The following is a 17,211-nucleotide window of genomic DNA, read 5'->3' on the forward strand; positions in this document are numbered from 1 at the left end:
CACTGCCTATATGAAAGTAGTTTTCATAGGATCAATAATTTGTAATTCCATGGCAGGATTACTGCCTGAATTTTAGCATTAAAGTTTAATAAATCAGGCAATACCTGATTTATCCACAATGAACAAAATCTTTACCATCTTCAATATTACAGTTTTATTAAAAATATTTGGAATTTTTTTATTTAAATAGCATCACCTGCTATAATAGGAGCAAGCTATGTTAATATTACTTATTGATGTAGCTATCAGGAAGGGTACTTTTCCTGTGGAGACAATTTATAGTCTTTAGAGATTCCATTCTTATTCCGTCCTTCCATTTCCTTCACATTTTTACGTAGCACATAGAAAACTAGTACCTTCTATGTAAGAGGAGTAAAAATTGGCCATTAAATCTGTCCAGTTGTCTTACTAAAGTCCCTCTGTTTCAGGCTAATTAAAAAAATTCATAGTAATAGTAAAATAAGATTTATATTTGCCATATTTTATCTAAACTCTATCATTTATATCATCCTTCACTCCTTAATGGAAAGATTAAGTATCATAAGTAGATAAATAAGCTCATAAGTAATCCAATTACACATTCTATAGAAAATATGCCATTAATTGTTTGACTCTAATCTTTTAAATCCAGTTGTAAAAGTAAAAAGGATATTTAATGTTGCTGTTTTGTCAAGTAAAAGTTTGTAGTGATTGTGCAATTATTTATATTAATGAACAAGTTACAGTAGTCCAAATGTCAATGAGAGATAACTTTTTATTCTGTTATTTGTAGAAGTTGTAAACATTCAAGTTAAAATGTCCATCTTAAGATCCCAGAGAAATAAAGTTTCTATTTGTTGTGATAACATCAATAAGACAGCATAGCCTTCCAGGTGAGATTTTTATTGTAAAATCTCTCTACCTCCCACACAGAATTTTACAGAGGACACAGTTCTGCCATCTTCCATTGAGAATCCTTGTGTATTTTTCCATAACTCCTTTTCTTCTTCTGAGAAAGAAAATAGTGAAATGCTATTGGACTGTAGTATGGAAGCTCTTTCAATTTAGAGGGTATATTTCTGGTTTGTGTATTTCTACATATTAATCCTAGAACTTAAGTGCCCAATAGAATCATCTTCCATTGGAAGTCATCCTTGTTTTCCCACTATTTATTTTTACTGTAATAAATCTGTTAAGAATACAAGTATAAAAACAACTCATTTGCTGGCAAGTCTTTGCTATTGTCTTTGCAAGTCTGCCATCTTTCAGTACATTGAACCTTGACTCCAAGAATTCCAATATTGCCAACATTCTTACTAGAAAATGGAGAATTTATTAATCCAACATCTGTAGAAAGCTGATCTAAAAATAACATGGTGTGTGTTTTCATAGAATTAATAATTTTACCAATGGTAAAATTGCCTACAACATGTAGACATTTTTATCGAATGGTTACTATTTTTTTAAATAATTATTTAACTTTTGTCAGAAAGCTACACCTTTCATTTTGTAAGCCATGAGTGCTTGTAAAAGCAGTTCTTTTATCTGGAATAATGAATGCTTTTTATAGAAAACAGAGCTTGCATGCAAACGTTACCAAATTTCAAGCATAAAATAGAAATCCTAAAACTCAGCTATTCTATTACTTATAAAATATATGGTGATAGAAATGGCATTTAATGTTTATCTACTGCAACGGTGTTGTCAGTATGAATACCACAACAGTGACCAATTATATTCAATCATGTTTTTATACTTGCCATTTGTATGAAATTATTTTGATAAAACAAAAAGAATATGCTCAGTGCTGTGGTGAACTTCTAAAGTTTATTAGCACCAATGGGTACTTCGGTAAAATATATGTTGGTAAGGGCTGTCTTTCAAAATATAATGTTGTAGGAAGTTCTGAAGATATAACCATTTTTGTTGCATGTTGAAAAATGCTAAGTACAATTCAATTTACTCAGGGAAAACTTTCTTTTGTCAAAATGTAGTGGGAATTTTCTGTGAAGTTGATTTTTTTTCTGTTCAAAGTGATTATGTTTTGAAATGTTCTGTTTTAATGATGCAAAAATTATATAACCTTAGCATTTTTCCAGATGAAGGTGATTAAAAAATAGATGGAAAGAAGTCTATCTCTTTTGTTGTGAATTAAAACTATATTTGGTTATTGTTTAAAAATAATCTTTAAGCAGAATTTTCACTTAAAATACTGTATAGCAATTTAAAAACAATAATGACTTTTTCTATTTCTCTCAAATGTAGGGTGAACATGGCTTGAAAGGGAACAAAGGTGAAGTGGGAGAAAAGGTAAATTATATTGATTTTTGCAAATTGATTTTGCATGATGTGGTGTAATAATTTTCAACTTTATTTGATATCATCTCTTGTTATTTTGTATACAAATTCCTGCCCTGTGTGAACAAAAGACACATACTTTAATTAAAAGTGACTAATAATAAGATTATTAGTTTAAAATGTTTAAATTATTGATGTTTTCATTGGATTGTGGCAACCAATCGTATTTTATTTTAAGACTTACCCCAAAAGACAGATGTTATGAGTTTGCTAATAATAGTTAGATATATAGCAACTAGCCAATTAACTCTTTTCAAAAAATTCTGCATTGTTTTTCATTTTCAGGCCAGCTTCAAGGGAAAAAAATTAATTAACAAAACAGGCAATTATTTATTTAGGTTTTTGTCTGCTTTTTCTTCCATTCCATTTATTTGTTCATATGCTTAATTCTCTTGTTCATTGCATATTCTCATGCATACATCTGATGCCTCATGTTGACTGAGGAATTCTCGGGGTTGAAGTCCACACTTTTCAAGTTGCTGAGTTGAGAAACATTGCTCCAGGGTTTTGAGACCCAATTCTTAACTTTATTTTGAGAATATCCCTGAAAAACAATGCTAACATTTTTCTGTGTTTCATGAGGATATATCTGTCCTTGCCCTATCCCCATCCCATTTTACTTTCAGAAAATGCCCGCCATGTTAGTTACGTAGAAGTATAATGTCCGGCTGTGGTCTGAATCAGCTTCATGGCTAAATTCCCAAACTGCCTCAAACCTGTTGTCATCGTTCCAAATATCATGCAGAATTAAATCAGAGTCGAAGGCAAAACTATGCTTAAAGTTCCAATTTAATAAGGCAGGCATGTTGGCATTGTGCTGTGAGATTCCAACTCTGGAAGTTACATCAGAATCCCACCCAGTTAAAAGTTCATGATCTTGTCCCCACACCCACAATCCATCACATGGTCCAATCTTCTTCTTCCACCCTGGCGTCTCCACCCAGCTGCTTCCGGTCAGGCATGAAAGTGCGGAGACAAAGGATGACCTTGGCTTCTAGTAAAGAATGTAAATAATACATTCCACAATCTCACTCTTGTCTATTCCCCCTCCCATCAACTATACTAAAGAAACAGCATAATGAAATAAGAGAAAGTGTGGCAGGCCAAAATTCTAAAGGAATATAAATGCAGGCCTGACACCTCTTCTGACATGTTCATTACTAAACATCCTATCTTTTTAATAATTCCATAATCCTTGATAATTATATAACCACAATTATAAAAAAGATGTGCCAAGATTTATATTTAATATCTTGTCCTTTGACTCTTATTGTTAAATTAAATATAATTCTTATTATATTTATATTATATTATATTATATTATTATATTTATATTTATATTTATATTATATTATTATTATATTATATTATTATTCTAAAAATAATAATAAATTGGACGTAAATGAAACTTTTTAGATCCTAGATCAGTGTTTATTAAACTTTTTTCTCTTCCCCTTCCCACTTTTAAAATGTATGGAGAACCCAAAAGAGCTTTTGCTTATATTGGTTTTATTTATAAATATTTACCATATTAAAAATTCAAATAGACACACTTACTGCTATAAATGCCTTTCAGGATGTTTTGTGGGATTTTAATATTGCATTATTTTTCAACATAAACTGATTTGGTGGACCCTTGCAAGTGTACTGGGGGCAGAGGTGGGTTCCTACCAGTTCGCACCTATTCGGTAGAACCGGTTCATTAAATCTACCGAACCGGTTAGAAGAGGTTCCACCAGTGGACCTGGAAAGCAGGCCACACCTACAGAAGAGGCTCCAAAATTTTTTGAAACCCACCACTGGTCCTTGGATATGATTATTCTACACTATCATGCTCATATTTATAAAACTCAGTGCCTCTGTGAAAGGTAAGGATGACTACTGCATTTGTGGTGCAATCAGAACATTGCGTGTGTTGAAGTTGTTTTAACGCAAACCAAAGATGCCTTTTAAAAAACAAGCATATTCTTATGCATGCCAGTGCTGTGTGTGAGGTAATTTAAGGTGGTTCTGACAAGTGTCGTCGGCATCTTCATATCCGGTCACATGGGCGGAAAGCCACACCCACAAAGGAGGCCACACCCACAAAGTACGTTCAAACAATTTTTGAAAGCCACCACTGATTGGGGGACCCCAAAGTGTCTTTGGACCTTGATCAGCCTGTGGTTTAACTCACAAATCTCATAAAGCTATATTTGCAAGCTGTTCCTATTGTGGTTTATTCGACAAAAAAAAACCATCAAAACTTGCAGCTAACCAGTCATAAATTTGCCAAGTGGCTTGAGATGTGGTAATAGTCTGTTGAAAACAACTGAATAGTTCAAGTCTTTACAATGGCATGTTTTGTGGCTCCAAGAGTAATTGACCTTGTAGGATTACAAGACATGTGTCAGAAAGAATAAAATGAGAGGGTGTGTTTATTAGTGCTAATAGTTATGTGACAGATTTTTGAAAAATATTCCTGCAGTCTCTGTTCAGAAAATTCTCACTTTTAAATAGTTATTTATGCATTTAAACTGGTTCCCAACAGTTAAGCCAAAATCTTTGTTTTCCAATTGTATTTTGGAGGACTTTAGGTGATGATGACATTCAGACTGAAAAGACTTTGTGTTCTTCATTTGGGAGTAGTCTTTGAACATGAGTGTCCATTAATGCAAATAGTTTACTAATTTTGGTCTTGACTCCAAGTCAATATTCCACAATATTATAAGAACTTCTGAGTGCTTAGAAAGAGTTAGTAATCAATACTTATTTTCTTTAATAATAATTACAGGCTTTGTGATATTTATTGATATTACATGACATTCATAGGAGTTTAAAGCATGAGGCCAAAAGTTAAGAAATAAAAATACATTTGTCTGGAATATTTTTAAAAATTCAACAAAGGAATAAATGTGCTACTAGTACTTTTTGAAGCGAATGTGACTGAATTCTCATTCTTGCAACATGGAAAAAAATCTACCTGTGAGGTCACCAAGATTCAACCGTCGCTTGATAACACATAACCAATCATTTGAAATCCAATCAGGACAACGGATTTTGCAAGTTCAAACTAGAAACCCATATAGTTAATTCAGGAGAAGGTGCTGTTATAAGTTAATTCTATTCCAATGTAAGAATTGCCCATAGAAATATTGCTTAGTACTTTGTATTTTAAAATGGGGGAGGTGTTATGTTAAAAGACCATAAAAATCTCAAAACATTTATATGGGCGCATATGAAATAAGGGATGGTAACATTGTTTGAAAGGAAGTACTTGAATAACTTCCGGGACAGCATAGTGAACTGTGCACAAACTTGCTTTTTGTGGAGCCAATGAACATGACCGAAATAGAAGTCGTGAAAGGATTGTCTTGTTGGAATTCCTCTCCAAATTAAGGAGAAGACGAGGATGGTCCATGTTTGGCTCTACACAGATTTTTCCCTCTGAAGAGATTGTAAATCAGCATGTTTGAGAGGTCTGAGGTCCCAGGGAGGGCAAGGGATATTCATGTTGCCTAAGCAACACTCAATGCCTTTCAAAGAGACACTGAGTTTGCATACTTCCATCTTTTAGTGACTTTTTTGGGTTAAGAACAGTGGTGGGATTCAGCCAGTTCGCACCTATTTGGGAGAACCGGTTGTTAATTTTCTAAGTAGTTCAGAGAACCGGTTGTTGGAAGAAATCTCATTTTATTTTTTCCACTTTACAGGGCTAATCCTGTAAGGAAGGCAGGAAGGAAACATTCTAGTGTTGTTTCTAGCCTAATCTTTATTGCCCTGCTTACAGAAACTGCCTCTCCGGTTAACCCTTATTACATTGTAACAGCTAAGGCAAAGTGCCCATCGATGTGAGTGACGTTGAGTTGGCCATGCCCACCCAGTCACATGACCACTGAGCCCCACCTATCCAGCTGGTCATCAGGGCAGAGAACCGGTTGTTATATTATTTGAATCCCACCACTGGTTAAGAACCTTCTGAAAGACAAGCTTCATTACACTGGGAGAGGTTTCTTCCACCCTGGATGAAATAATCTCTAACTTTCACTGTAATGTTTGGAAATCAGCAAAATAGGATCTGGAATGTTGATTTTGGAAAATTAAGGTGCTAGATGGATTTGAAAAATGTTTACTAGGGGAGTTTTAAATTTATAAAAAAATATATAAAACATTTGATATTGGAAAAAAATCCTCCTGTGGGAAAGCCTTTTTGATTGGAAAATAAACAAATGATAAGAGGAGACTTTGAGGTTACAGGGAACCAGAGAGAACAAAGGATTACTCTTATTATTATTATTATTATTTATTATTTATTTGTCTTGTATGTCGCCCATTCCCGGAGGACTCCGGGTGGCTCACAAAACTCTTAAAGGAGAGCAGACCCATTAATGCAACGGAGCAACACTATTGAACTATAAAAGAAATTAAGGCTGCTTGGGAACAATTTACTCAGAAGTTACTTACACGTTTGGGTGATACTATAGCATAGGACAGCGATGGCGAACCTTTTTGGCACTAAGTACCCAAACCGGAATGTGCATGAATGTGTGGCAATCAGAGCGCCGGAAACACGAAGACAAGCTGACTGGTGCACTGTTGTGACTCAGCAGATGTCTTCTGTGAGTCTTTTCAGGATGCAAGATTAACACTGCAGCTGGGGCTTGTGAGTGGTGTGTTCTGGGGATAAAAGGACGGATGGTGCCATGCCCTAGTTGCAGGAGTCAACGTTCCTTGGTTCGTACAACATTGATTAATCAGCAGTCATGGTTTACACTTGGAAAAGTGCTTGGTTTTATGTAACCCTGATTCAAGGATACACTTGGAGAAGTGCATTGCATTGTAAGATTTTTTGTTTAGTATTCTATTATCTCGTTAGAGACTGTATTTATGTTATTTTTGGGCTCAAAGCCAGTCTGAGCCAAGAACTGATAAAGAAAGTTCCTTTTAAATTTGTTTGCCTCCCGTTTGTTATCGAGCCATGAAGGGGGGACAGAACAGTGCACATACATAGTGGCCAGCTGGTCTTCGGGTTTTTGGCACGCCCGCATGTGCTGGCTGGTCTTCATGTGCACCAGAGCACTGGAAGTCCGAAGACTAGCTGTCCGGTGCGCACATGCCTGTTTATTGGCTATTTTTGACCATTTTTCGGGTCGTTTTCAGGCTGTTTTTTGGAAACTGTCCAGAAAATGCTCCCCAAAACAGACTGTTTTTGGCCGTTTTCAGGCCATTTTCTGGTGCTCCGGCACCCGCAAAGACCAAGTGGATGGAAAACCAGAAGAGCATCAGGCAATGGCATATGTGCCCACAGAGAGGGCTCTATGTGCCACCTCTGGCATCCGGACCATAGGTTAGCCATCATAGGCATAGGATATGGAAGAACAATAGATTTTATTGGATAAAATAAAGACAGAGTTTGGAGTTTTTAAAATGTTAGATTATAAAGTGACATGGAACTGAAAATGGATTTTTTTAAATGCTAGAATATAAGAGTGAGGTGGAAAAGTGAACATCCAGGTTTAAATATCCTGGAGAAATAATTCAATCTATATAAAATCCATGATTGTACTTCTAGCAAAGAACGTGACTTCTAGCATAATTGCTTTAAATCAGAGTATTGGTCTTCCACTCCTGAATAACGTTAACCATAACATTTTGAGAAAATACAAATTGAAATTAAATGGAGAAAGAAAACCAGTAAACAATAAACTCCTTTGTTCTCAGAAATGCCTGTAGGAGTTTCGGTCTAAATCAAAAGGAATAATTAAAAAGATTGTACTTCTGTTTAAGAAAAGCATGGGGCTAAGCCCGTTTCATATTAATTTGGAAAGAAACCCTTATGTTGTGTCAACATAGGACTTCAATATTTAAAAAAGTTCAGTACATTAGCTACCGTATTTTTCAGAGTATAAGACGTACCAAGGTTTTGATGAGGCAATTTTTTTAAAACAAGTTTTCAAACTCTGCAAACCTCCCCAAAACGGCCCATTTTTCGCAAAAATGGGGCAATTTCCCCTCCAAAAAAGGGCATGAATGGCCTTTAGGAGGCTTGTAGAATGCTTCTGGAGGGGGTGCCGAGCAAAAAACAGCCCATTTTTCATGAAAATAAGCCCATTTTTTGTCAAAAAGGGGCATGGATAGCCTTTAGTAAGCTTATAGGGTGCTCCTGTGGGGGGGGGGGGCAAAAGGTGCCGAGGTGGCGCAGTGGTTAGGGTGCAGTACTGCAGGCCACTTCAGCTGACTGTTATCTGCAGTTCAGCGGTTCAAATCTCACCGGCTCAAGGTTGACTCAGCCTTCCATCCTTCCGAGGTGGGTGAAATGAGGACCCAGACTGTGGGGGCGATATGCTGACTCTGTAAACCGCTTAGAGAGGGCTGAAAGCCCTATGAAGTGGTATATAAGTTGAACTGCTATTGCTATTGCTATTGCTAAAATTGAGCAAAAAATGGCCCATTTTTGCTCATTTCTGCCCTCCCCAGCCCCCAGGAGCTCTCTGAAAGCCTCCTACAGGCTCTGCATGGCCATTGTAGTGAAGAGGGTGGGGTTTTGAGAGGCAAAAAATGCTTTATTCAGTGTATAAGATACACCCAGGTTTTCAGCCTCTTTTTGGAGAGGAAAAAGGTGTGTCTTATACTCCGAAATACGGTAAATAACTGCAAGAATTTATTTCTTTGGGGATGAGAATGACAATAAGACGAATATATTATGCTTACAGCAGCCTTTATAGCATTTTCAGCAAACGTTTTGAATAACACTACTTACTTGCCAAGAAGGCCATTTCCTCAGTGTACTAGGGACAAAATATTTTATTATATCTCTAACCACTGGATGTGTTGTTATATACGTCTAAGTACTCACCCACACATGCACCTAAGCACACCCACAAAAGATGTGCTTTTGTCCCATTGTGGAAAAAGTAAGTTGTTCTGGAAACTGCTCCCCAACCCCACCCTGACCAAGCTTGAGATAAAAATCTAACAAGTGAAGAATATGAACCGAAAGGCAGAGTAGTAACAAATCTGTTATGAAATGAAACTGAAGTTATGAAGTCAGAACTGAACTGAATACACTTCCCAGTCTACTGCCTGGAGTTGTTGCAATCCCGGACTGCATGTTTCATGCTGGCCTCTAAAAGTAAAGCATCACTTTACTAAATCCCCGGAAAGTATAGATGTCTTTAAAATGCAGTCTGCAAAAGTAATTCCATTTGTCATCTGCTGACAGAAAAAAAAATTGGCTCTTCACTACCTATAAAAAGAAAAGGGAATGAGCTAGTCCTCTTCCGTCTCTTCCAGCTAGAGAAAAATCAAATTAAAAAAATCAAACTATAGATAGATTAAATATTAACCCTACAGTTTGAACCTATAAGAACAACTTCAACTTGTTTTCTCTGGGAGACTGATTGTATCATCCAATTTCAAAGACCTGTATGTCTGCCTGTTCCCTGGTATTTTCCTAATATAAAGGAGAAAGAAAACACTGTCCATTTTAATATTTTATTTTCAAGGTTTATTTCAATTTTATTATTTATTTTATATTTTTATTTTATTTATTATTAATTAAACTTATATACCGCTTCATAGGGCTTTCAGCCCTCTCTAAGCGGTTTACAGATTTTTTTAGCAAATTGAGTCAGCAACTTGCCCCCACAGTCTGGGTCCTCATTTCACTCACCTCGGAAGGATGGAAGGCTGAGTCGACCTTGAGCCGGTGAGATTTGAACCGCTGAACTGCAGATCAGTCAGCTGAAGTGGCCTGCAGTACTGCACCTTAACCACTGCGCCACCACGGCTCTTACTTATTAACGGGAGAACATGTTTGCAAATACCAACCAAAGATTCTTCCAAGCTGGAAGGCCTATATATTGGAACCAGAACTGGGTCTTGGGCTCAGTAATCCAATTTGCTAAATTTAAACATCTGGAGGGAAGTACTGAGTATTATATTAATGTGGTTCCAATTAATACACAGCTGTAAAATGATAATCTTGAAAATGCCAATTTTATAACAGAATTTAGCCCTGGAAGTGACCTAAAATGACAAGTAGTCCATCTGTTAGTCATAATCATGTTGTCAGCAGGTGGTTTTTTTCCCCCATTTGTAGAGTTTGGGAAGACTCAATGGCTTATTCCAGCATTACAAGTGACGTGAGATATGAACTATGAGAATTAAATGTAAAAGTGCATATTCTTGGTGCGATTAATAAATGGGGTGACTTGTACAGAATTGGAAGTAGGGAGGGAAAAAGAATTCTTTTGTAAGAAAGATGTATTGTTTATGTTATTTCTTACTACTCAACAATACAGGAATTCAAGAATAAATTATGGAAAGATGCTTCACTTTGATCTTTAAGCTATGAATTATATATAGAAAAAGTAAAGGAGAGGCTGGATTTGTTTGAAGAATTAATAAAACAAAGGAAGGAAAATGCACAATATTTACTGGACACATACAGCTTCTAACGGTTCTTCTTTCGTTGTTCTCTGATATTTTTTTCTCCCAATTATTCTCTTTCTTTCCCTAGCATATTGTTCTCATTTTCTTTTGATTTTTCTCACATACAAGTCATCGGATGGCTCAAAATGAAAGCTAGGATTCCACATTTGTGGATTTTTCTCACAAACAAGTCATCGGATGGCTCAAAATGAAAGCTAGGATTCCACATTTGTGGTACCTCAGTCTGAAATATTTAGAAATTACTACTATTGGTGTTTTATACATTTGCCTTTTTCATAAACCTGGTACTTTGTGGGTTGTATATAATGTTGACAAAGCAGGGAAGCTGAAATTACACAGGATTTTTGTCTCTATTTTTTATCTTTCTACTCTTCCTTCTATGAGTGTCATCTTAAATTTGGGGTCATCTTCTCTCTGAGCAGCATGGTATTTATTCAAGCCATACAACCTTTCTTGATTATCTGGGTGTCCAGGGTCACTCTATTGACCTACAAAATATGAATCTTACTTCAGAGAGCTAGTAGCTAAGATTCTGGATTTTTTCCACATGATGCTGTTTCATGCAGTTCTTAAGTATGGCCTTTCCATTGGATCACCCCAATCCATGCTGAAGAATTCTTAGGCTATAGTATTGGGTACACTTAATTTTCAGTAAGTCTCACTGAATAAATGGATTTATTATTAAGATACAATGTCATCCATTGAATTGTCAAGTAAGCAAACCTTTCTAGATACCAATTTTCCACACCAGAGGTGGGTTCCTACCAGTTCGCACCAGTTCGGTAGAACCGGTTCGTCAAATCTACCAAACCGGTTTGAAGAGGTTCCACCAGAAAGCAGGCCACACCTACAGAAGAGGTTCCAAAAAATTTTGAAACCCACCACTCACGCACGCACACACACACACACACACACACACACAGACTCACACAGAGAAAGAGAAAGAAAAAGAAACGAAGAAAAAAAGAAAGAAAAAGTGAGAGAGAGATGAAAGAAAAAAAGGAAAAAGGGACAGAGAGACAAAAGGAAGGAGAGAGAGAGAGAGAAGAGAGAGAGACAGAGAGAGAGAGGGAACACATGGTCGGTAAGCCACTCCCACCACGTCACATGGCCGGCAAGCCACTCCCACAAAGGAGGCCACACCCACAGAGTACGGTCGAATTTTTTTTGAAACCCACCACTGTTCCACACTCTTGTATCTTGGGAAGTGGCATTTCATATATTGGGCTAGTGAGTATCTTTGGTGGAAGAAAAACACATACTTTGGGTATACATACTTGCCTGTGGGTGCCAAGGACTTAATCTTAACAGAAGGCTGAAAAGAGGAGGAAATAAGAGGATTGTTATTAAAGCCATACAAGATTATATTACTTTGTTTCATTATTTTATTACTCAAATATCATACATTCTCTCCCTAGATATCTGCCTTGATTTTTTTTAAGTGGTGACTTGGATTATGTGGCAAAACTATCATAGAAGAACATTATGTCCTTCTCTTAAGGCCAGTGGTGGGTTTCAAAAATTGTTCGAACCTACTCTGTGGGTGTGGCCTCCTTTGCGGGAGTGGATTGCCGCCCATGTGACTGGATGGGAGTGGCTTGCTGTCCATGTGACTGGATATGAAGATGCCGACGACACTTGTCAGAACCACCTTAAATTACTCCCCACACAGCACTGGCATGCATAAGAATATGATGTAAACTTGTTTTTTAAAAGGTATCTTTGGTTTGCGTTAAAACAACTTCAACACACGCAATGTTCTGATTGCACCACAAACACAGTAGTCATCCTTACCTTTCACAGAGGCACTGAGTTTTATAAATATGAGCATGATAGTGTAGAATAATCATGTCCAAGGACCAGTGGTGGGTTTCAAAAAATTTTGGAACCTCTTCTGTAGGTGTGGCCTGCTTTCCAGGTCCACTGGTGGAACCTCTTCTAACCGATTCGGTAGATTTGACGAACCGGTTCTACCGAATAGGTGCGAACTGGTAGGAACCCACCTCTGCTTAAGGGGTGTGTGTGTGTGTGTGTGTGTGTGTGTTTTGATTTACTGCCTTTGAGTAAGAATTAAATGAACTGTCCAGAAAAGGCTGAAATGTACATAAAAGAAAGATCATTTGAATAAGACATGGCTCCACAGCTATCATTTCTGGAGTTCAGGTTTCTTTTGTTTATACAGAATACATCTCGGTTGAATTAGTAAAATATCAGGTGCTATTGGGATAATAAAACCACTGAATCTTCTGGTACCATGTATGGTATTTGTATGGACTGGAGTCCTATTTTTCAGAAGTGAGAATGATGCCGTGGAAGATGGAAACAGATGTTTTATACATCTGTGAAAACATCATTAACAAATTTAGCTGCACTTTTATCTAATCATTTTGTTAACTCCTTGACTTTAATTCCATGAGAAAAATATGCAGAACTAAATTGGTGGGAATTAAAAACATAGTATTGTAGGTAATGACTGCAGATTATGTTGAAGTTTCAATTAAAAGTTTCTATAATGGTCTCCAAGAAGATATTTTCTCTAAGCACATAAGTTAATTGGGGTTTGCTTGCTTTCCTTTTAGGGTGAAAATGGAGAAAAAGGAATAGATGGCATACCTGGAAGGGATGTAAGTTGATATGCATGTTTTCCTTAATTTCTTTGTGGATAATCAAAAGGCAAAGGGTGATTGTACATAAAATCTTAATGAAGAAATAACAGCTTAATAAATGTATACAATTGTACCATTTGATTAAGCAATCACCTAAAAAAGAAATGGGAAAACCTCTTTCTCTTATCCTTTTTAGTTTTCTCCCCCCTCCCATTCCCCCCATCCCAGTAAAATGTGATAACTCACCAATTCACCTAAGTGTTTTTAGTTGTAAGAAACAGGTCATTCTGGTCTCCTTCAACAGGTTGTTTAATCCAGTGGAATCATCCATTGTCAGAATGAGAGAAACAGTTATTTTCAGATAATTTATTTATATGAAGAGATTGATAAAAAACTTTAAAAAAAATATCCTCCTTTCTAGTTTTAAAGATAAAGAACTTTCATTAAGTTGTTATGTCCATAGACCAAAAGAATGTAATCCCAGAAAACTCTACATAAAATTCTTGGCCTAGTGGTTAAAGCATCAGGCTAGAAAGGGGGAGATTATGAATTCTAATAGCAATAGCAATAGCAATAGCAGTTAGACATATACCGCTTCATAGGGCTTTCAGCCCTCTCTAAGTGGTTTACAGAGTCAGCATATTGCCCCCAACAATCCGGGTCCTCATTTTACCCACCTCGGAAGGATGGAAGGCTGAGTCAACCCTGAGCCAGTGAGATTTGAACAGCCGAACTGCAGAACTGCAGTCAGCTGAAATAGCCTGCAGTGCTGCATTTAACCACTGCGCCACCTCGGCTCTTTTTAATCCCACTTCAGCCATGAAAGCCAGCTGGATAATCTTGGGCTAGTCACATTATCTCAACTCAACTCCTAGGGTTCTTATTGTGGAAAAAAATAAGAGAAAGATGTATTGGATATGATCACTGCCTTATTTGTAAAAATAATAAAGGTCGGATATAAATACATACATGAAATAAAATAAAGAAAACAAAATAAAACAATAAAATCTCTTCTCTATATAAAAAAGACTGTATGTATGCATGTTCCAGAATAACTCTGGAATGCCTCAAGCAATTTCAACCAAACTTGGTACACAGATGACTTACCCCCTGGAAACAAATACTGGGGGAGGGGGGAAGACACCCCTGTTGTGCATCTGTGTGTGTGTTCCAGAATAACTCTGGAATGCATGGCCTGTTAAGGAGAGCGAATGTGGCGTCCTGGAGTGAAAACTGTTTGTGATGCCATGGGAGGGAGAAGGGAGAGCCTGGGCCATTAAGAAGCACCTGATGGATTTGGGACAAGGTGCCAGGGCGGGAAAGAGTAGTGCATGGGAGGGGGAAGGGAGAGGGCAGGGATGATGGGCATGGGAGTAGGGGAAAGAAAGGCCCCTATCAGACAAACACTTCGACATCTATAAATACCTGGGCAATGCCGGGTCATCAGCTAGTAAATAAAATAAAATAAAAAATAAAATAAGGCAATAAGCACTTTGAAAGCAATGCAGACTTCCTACTATGATTATTTAGCACTGTTTGTCCTATACTTTGAATGAATGGAGAAATTTTGAGATGAGGAAATGTTGGTAGAAAGTTAGTTGATAGTTTCTTGCAAAGAAGGAATATGTTCAGAGAAGTAAAACTGGCTGTGCATAATGGCATACTTTTGTCTACTTGTGTATATAGAAGTGAGAGTCGATTTTATGTAAGAAGAAACATAAAAGAAACATACAGATAAAATGAATGGGATGGGAATATTTTTAAAGAAGTATAGCAAAGGAAGAAGAAATCAGATCAACAAGGAATGGTTGTGGAGTAAACGTGGATTGAATTAATCGTACCAAATGAATTGCTTAACAAATCTATGAAGAAAGTGTGAATGGGTTGAAATAAAGAAGCAGTCCAGGAAAACAGTGGTAGAATAAAATTGATGTGAACCTCAGAAAGAAAGAAATGATCTTTGTAAAGAACAAAGAAGCATATGGATATGGAGAAAGCAAGGATGTTTTCCAAAGACAGAAAAGAATAGAGAACTATATGAATGGTGTTGGTATTAAGTAGTTTTAACTACTCTGTTTTATTTTTCTAAGTATTTCTTTACTTCTTTCCTGCTCACTGCAAAACACTGCACATCCTGAAAGGGAATAACATGATAAATATGTATGTTTATATACATATTCCATTTGCTTTCCGAAATCTCATAACCATTTTTTTTATAGTCCACAAAAAATCAGTCGGAAATCTGAATCCATTCAGAAATCTGAATAGGGTAATTTGTATTTATGGTATTCAAGCATGGGTGTTAAGAAATTTTTTTTTCCCCCTACTCATTTCTCTATGCCTGGTCTGTCTTCTTCAGACAGAACAAATATTATTTAGATTTAACTTTTTGATTGCTTATAAGCATCAGTGTGAAATGAGGTTTATCAAAATCCATCATTTAATTTGAAATGGCTACTTAAATGTTAACGTACTGTAACTATTTCTTCTAAATGGTGAATTAATGTAATTTTTGTAAAAAGTGAAGTTGTCCAATTATGAGTATTTCTGATTCAAAGTTTCTTGCCTACCTTGGGAGAGATATTGCTTATCATCTTAACATCAGTGTTTCCTCAATCAAATTTCTCATGAAAACCAAGTAATAATTTTAAGGAAACCTTTAGATGGATTGCAAATTTAATGAGTATACTTTTAATTGCATGTTTGTTTCAGCAGGTATAGAGGTATTTTCATTTATGAATTTTTGTTTATGTAAAAGGAAATGACATTTTAAAAACTCCCTTAAAAACTAGGAATGAACAAGCTGGATACAAACCACAGTTATGAGTTGTCTCCAGGGTGACTTTCTTTCTATTTCTTTAAAAAAATGAAACAAAGAAAACATTGCAAAAATAAAATTAAATACAGAAAATGGTATAAAAGCAAACTGAGATGAATTTGCCCTTATGTGTCATAATGTTTCCATATGCACTGTTACTTTATATCAGGTAATTTATTCAGCTCACCTTTGATAGAATTTGTTTATGAATTTCCAAGGCTTTATTTTGGTGAGATTTGTAATAGTGTACTGGTTTACTAAAGGATGCCTTAGTTCTCGTTGACTGTATCTGAACCAGGAGCAAGATTCAGACCTGGTTACTATGTGTATGAGAAACATACATAAAATGGGAGGCCTTTAGATAAGTGTTGTGGCCCAGCAGGAGCCATTGGAGCTGCCACCAGATTCCGACAGCAAGGGGCCCTATGAGTCGGCTCTGGAGGATGTGGAGGACCCTGGACAGGGTTCCAACTCTGAGCAGGTCACAAAGAGGCTGGTTGGCCACCAGGAGGCACCTGAGCCTTGGACCAGTGGGGAGGAGACAAGGGAGAATGATCCGGATGCCAGCAGTGAGTTTTTCCTGGATGCCCGGCACCAAAGAGCTAATAGGCGTCAGGAACAGTTGCGCAAGTACAGGAGGTAATTGCACTCAGCTGGTGGTCATTAGGCTCCTCCCCATACTATAAAAGGACTGCTTGTGCACACACTCCTCTTGCAGAAGTCAACGCAGGAACTAATGTTGGAGAACAGAATGCTGGATTGCTGCCAAGACTTATCTGTGTTGGATTTCTGCCACGGTTTGTGCCGGTTTGCTGCCAAGGACCTGTCTGTCTGTTAATAAATTCCGGAAAGTATCTTTGACTCGGAGTGTGTGGGTGTGGGAAGAGGAGGGTCAGAACAGATAAGATTGGAAGTTGAAGAAAACATATGGAAAGCAATGGCAAACCACTCTTTGTTACCAATAAAACATATCCACGATCCCCAAAAGAGTTGAGATTGATTTGAAACAGTTATTGT

At 36.9% G+C, this 17,211-nt stretch overlaps 1 protein-coding gene across 1 annotated transcript in view; it reads left to right on the forward strand.

The window, feature by feature from the left end:
- Positions 1 to 17,211, forward strand: part of COL19A1 (collagen type XIX alpha 1 chain) — a 178,822-nt gene that overhangs the window by 70,820 nt on the left and 90,791 nt on the right. The window contains exons 11-13 of the mRNA XM_032215170.1: positions 2,245 to 2,289; positions 7,540 to 7,663; positions 16,092 to 16,099. Of these exons, the coding sequence (XP_032071061.1) occupies positions 2,245 to 2,289; positions 7,540 to 7,663; positions 16,092 to 16,099 (177 nt within the window). The remainder of the gene's footprint in view (positions 1 to 2,244; positions 2,290 to 7,539; positions 7,664 to 16,091; positions 16,100 to 17,211) is intronic.

The sequence above is a fragment of the Thamnophis elegans genome, chromosome 4, assembly GCF_009769535.1.
Source record: "Thamnophis elegans isolate rThaEle1 chromosome 4, rThaEle1.pri, whole genome shotgun sequence".
Classification (NCBI taxonomy): domain Eukaryota; kingdom Metazoa; phylum Chordata; class Lepidosauria; order Squamata; family Colubridae; genus Thamnophis; species Thamnophis elegans.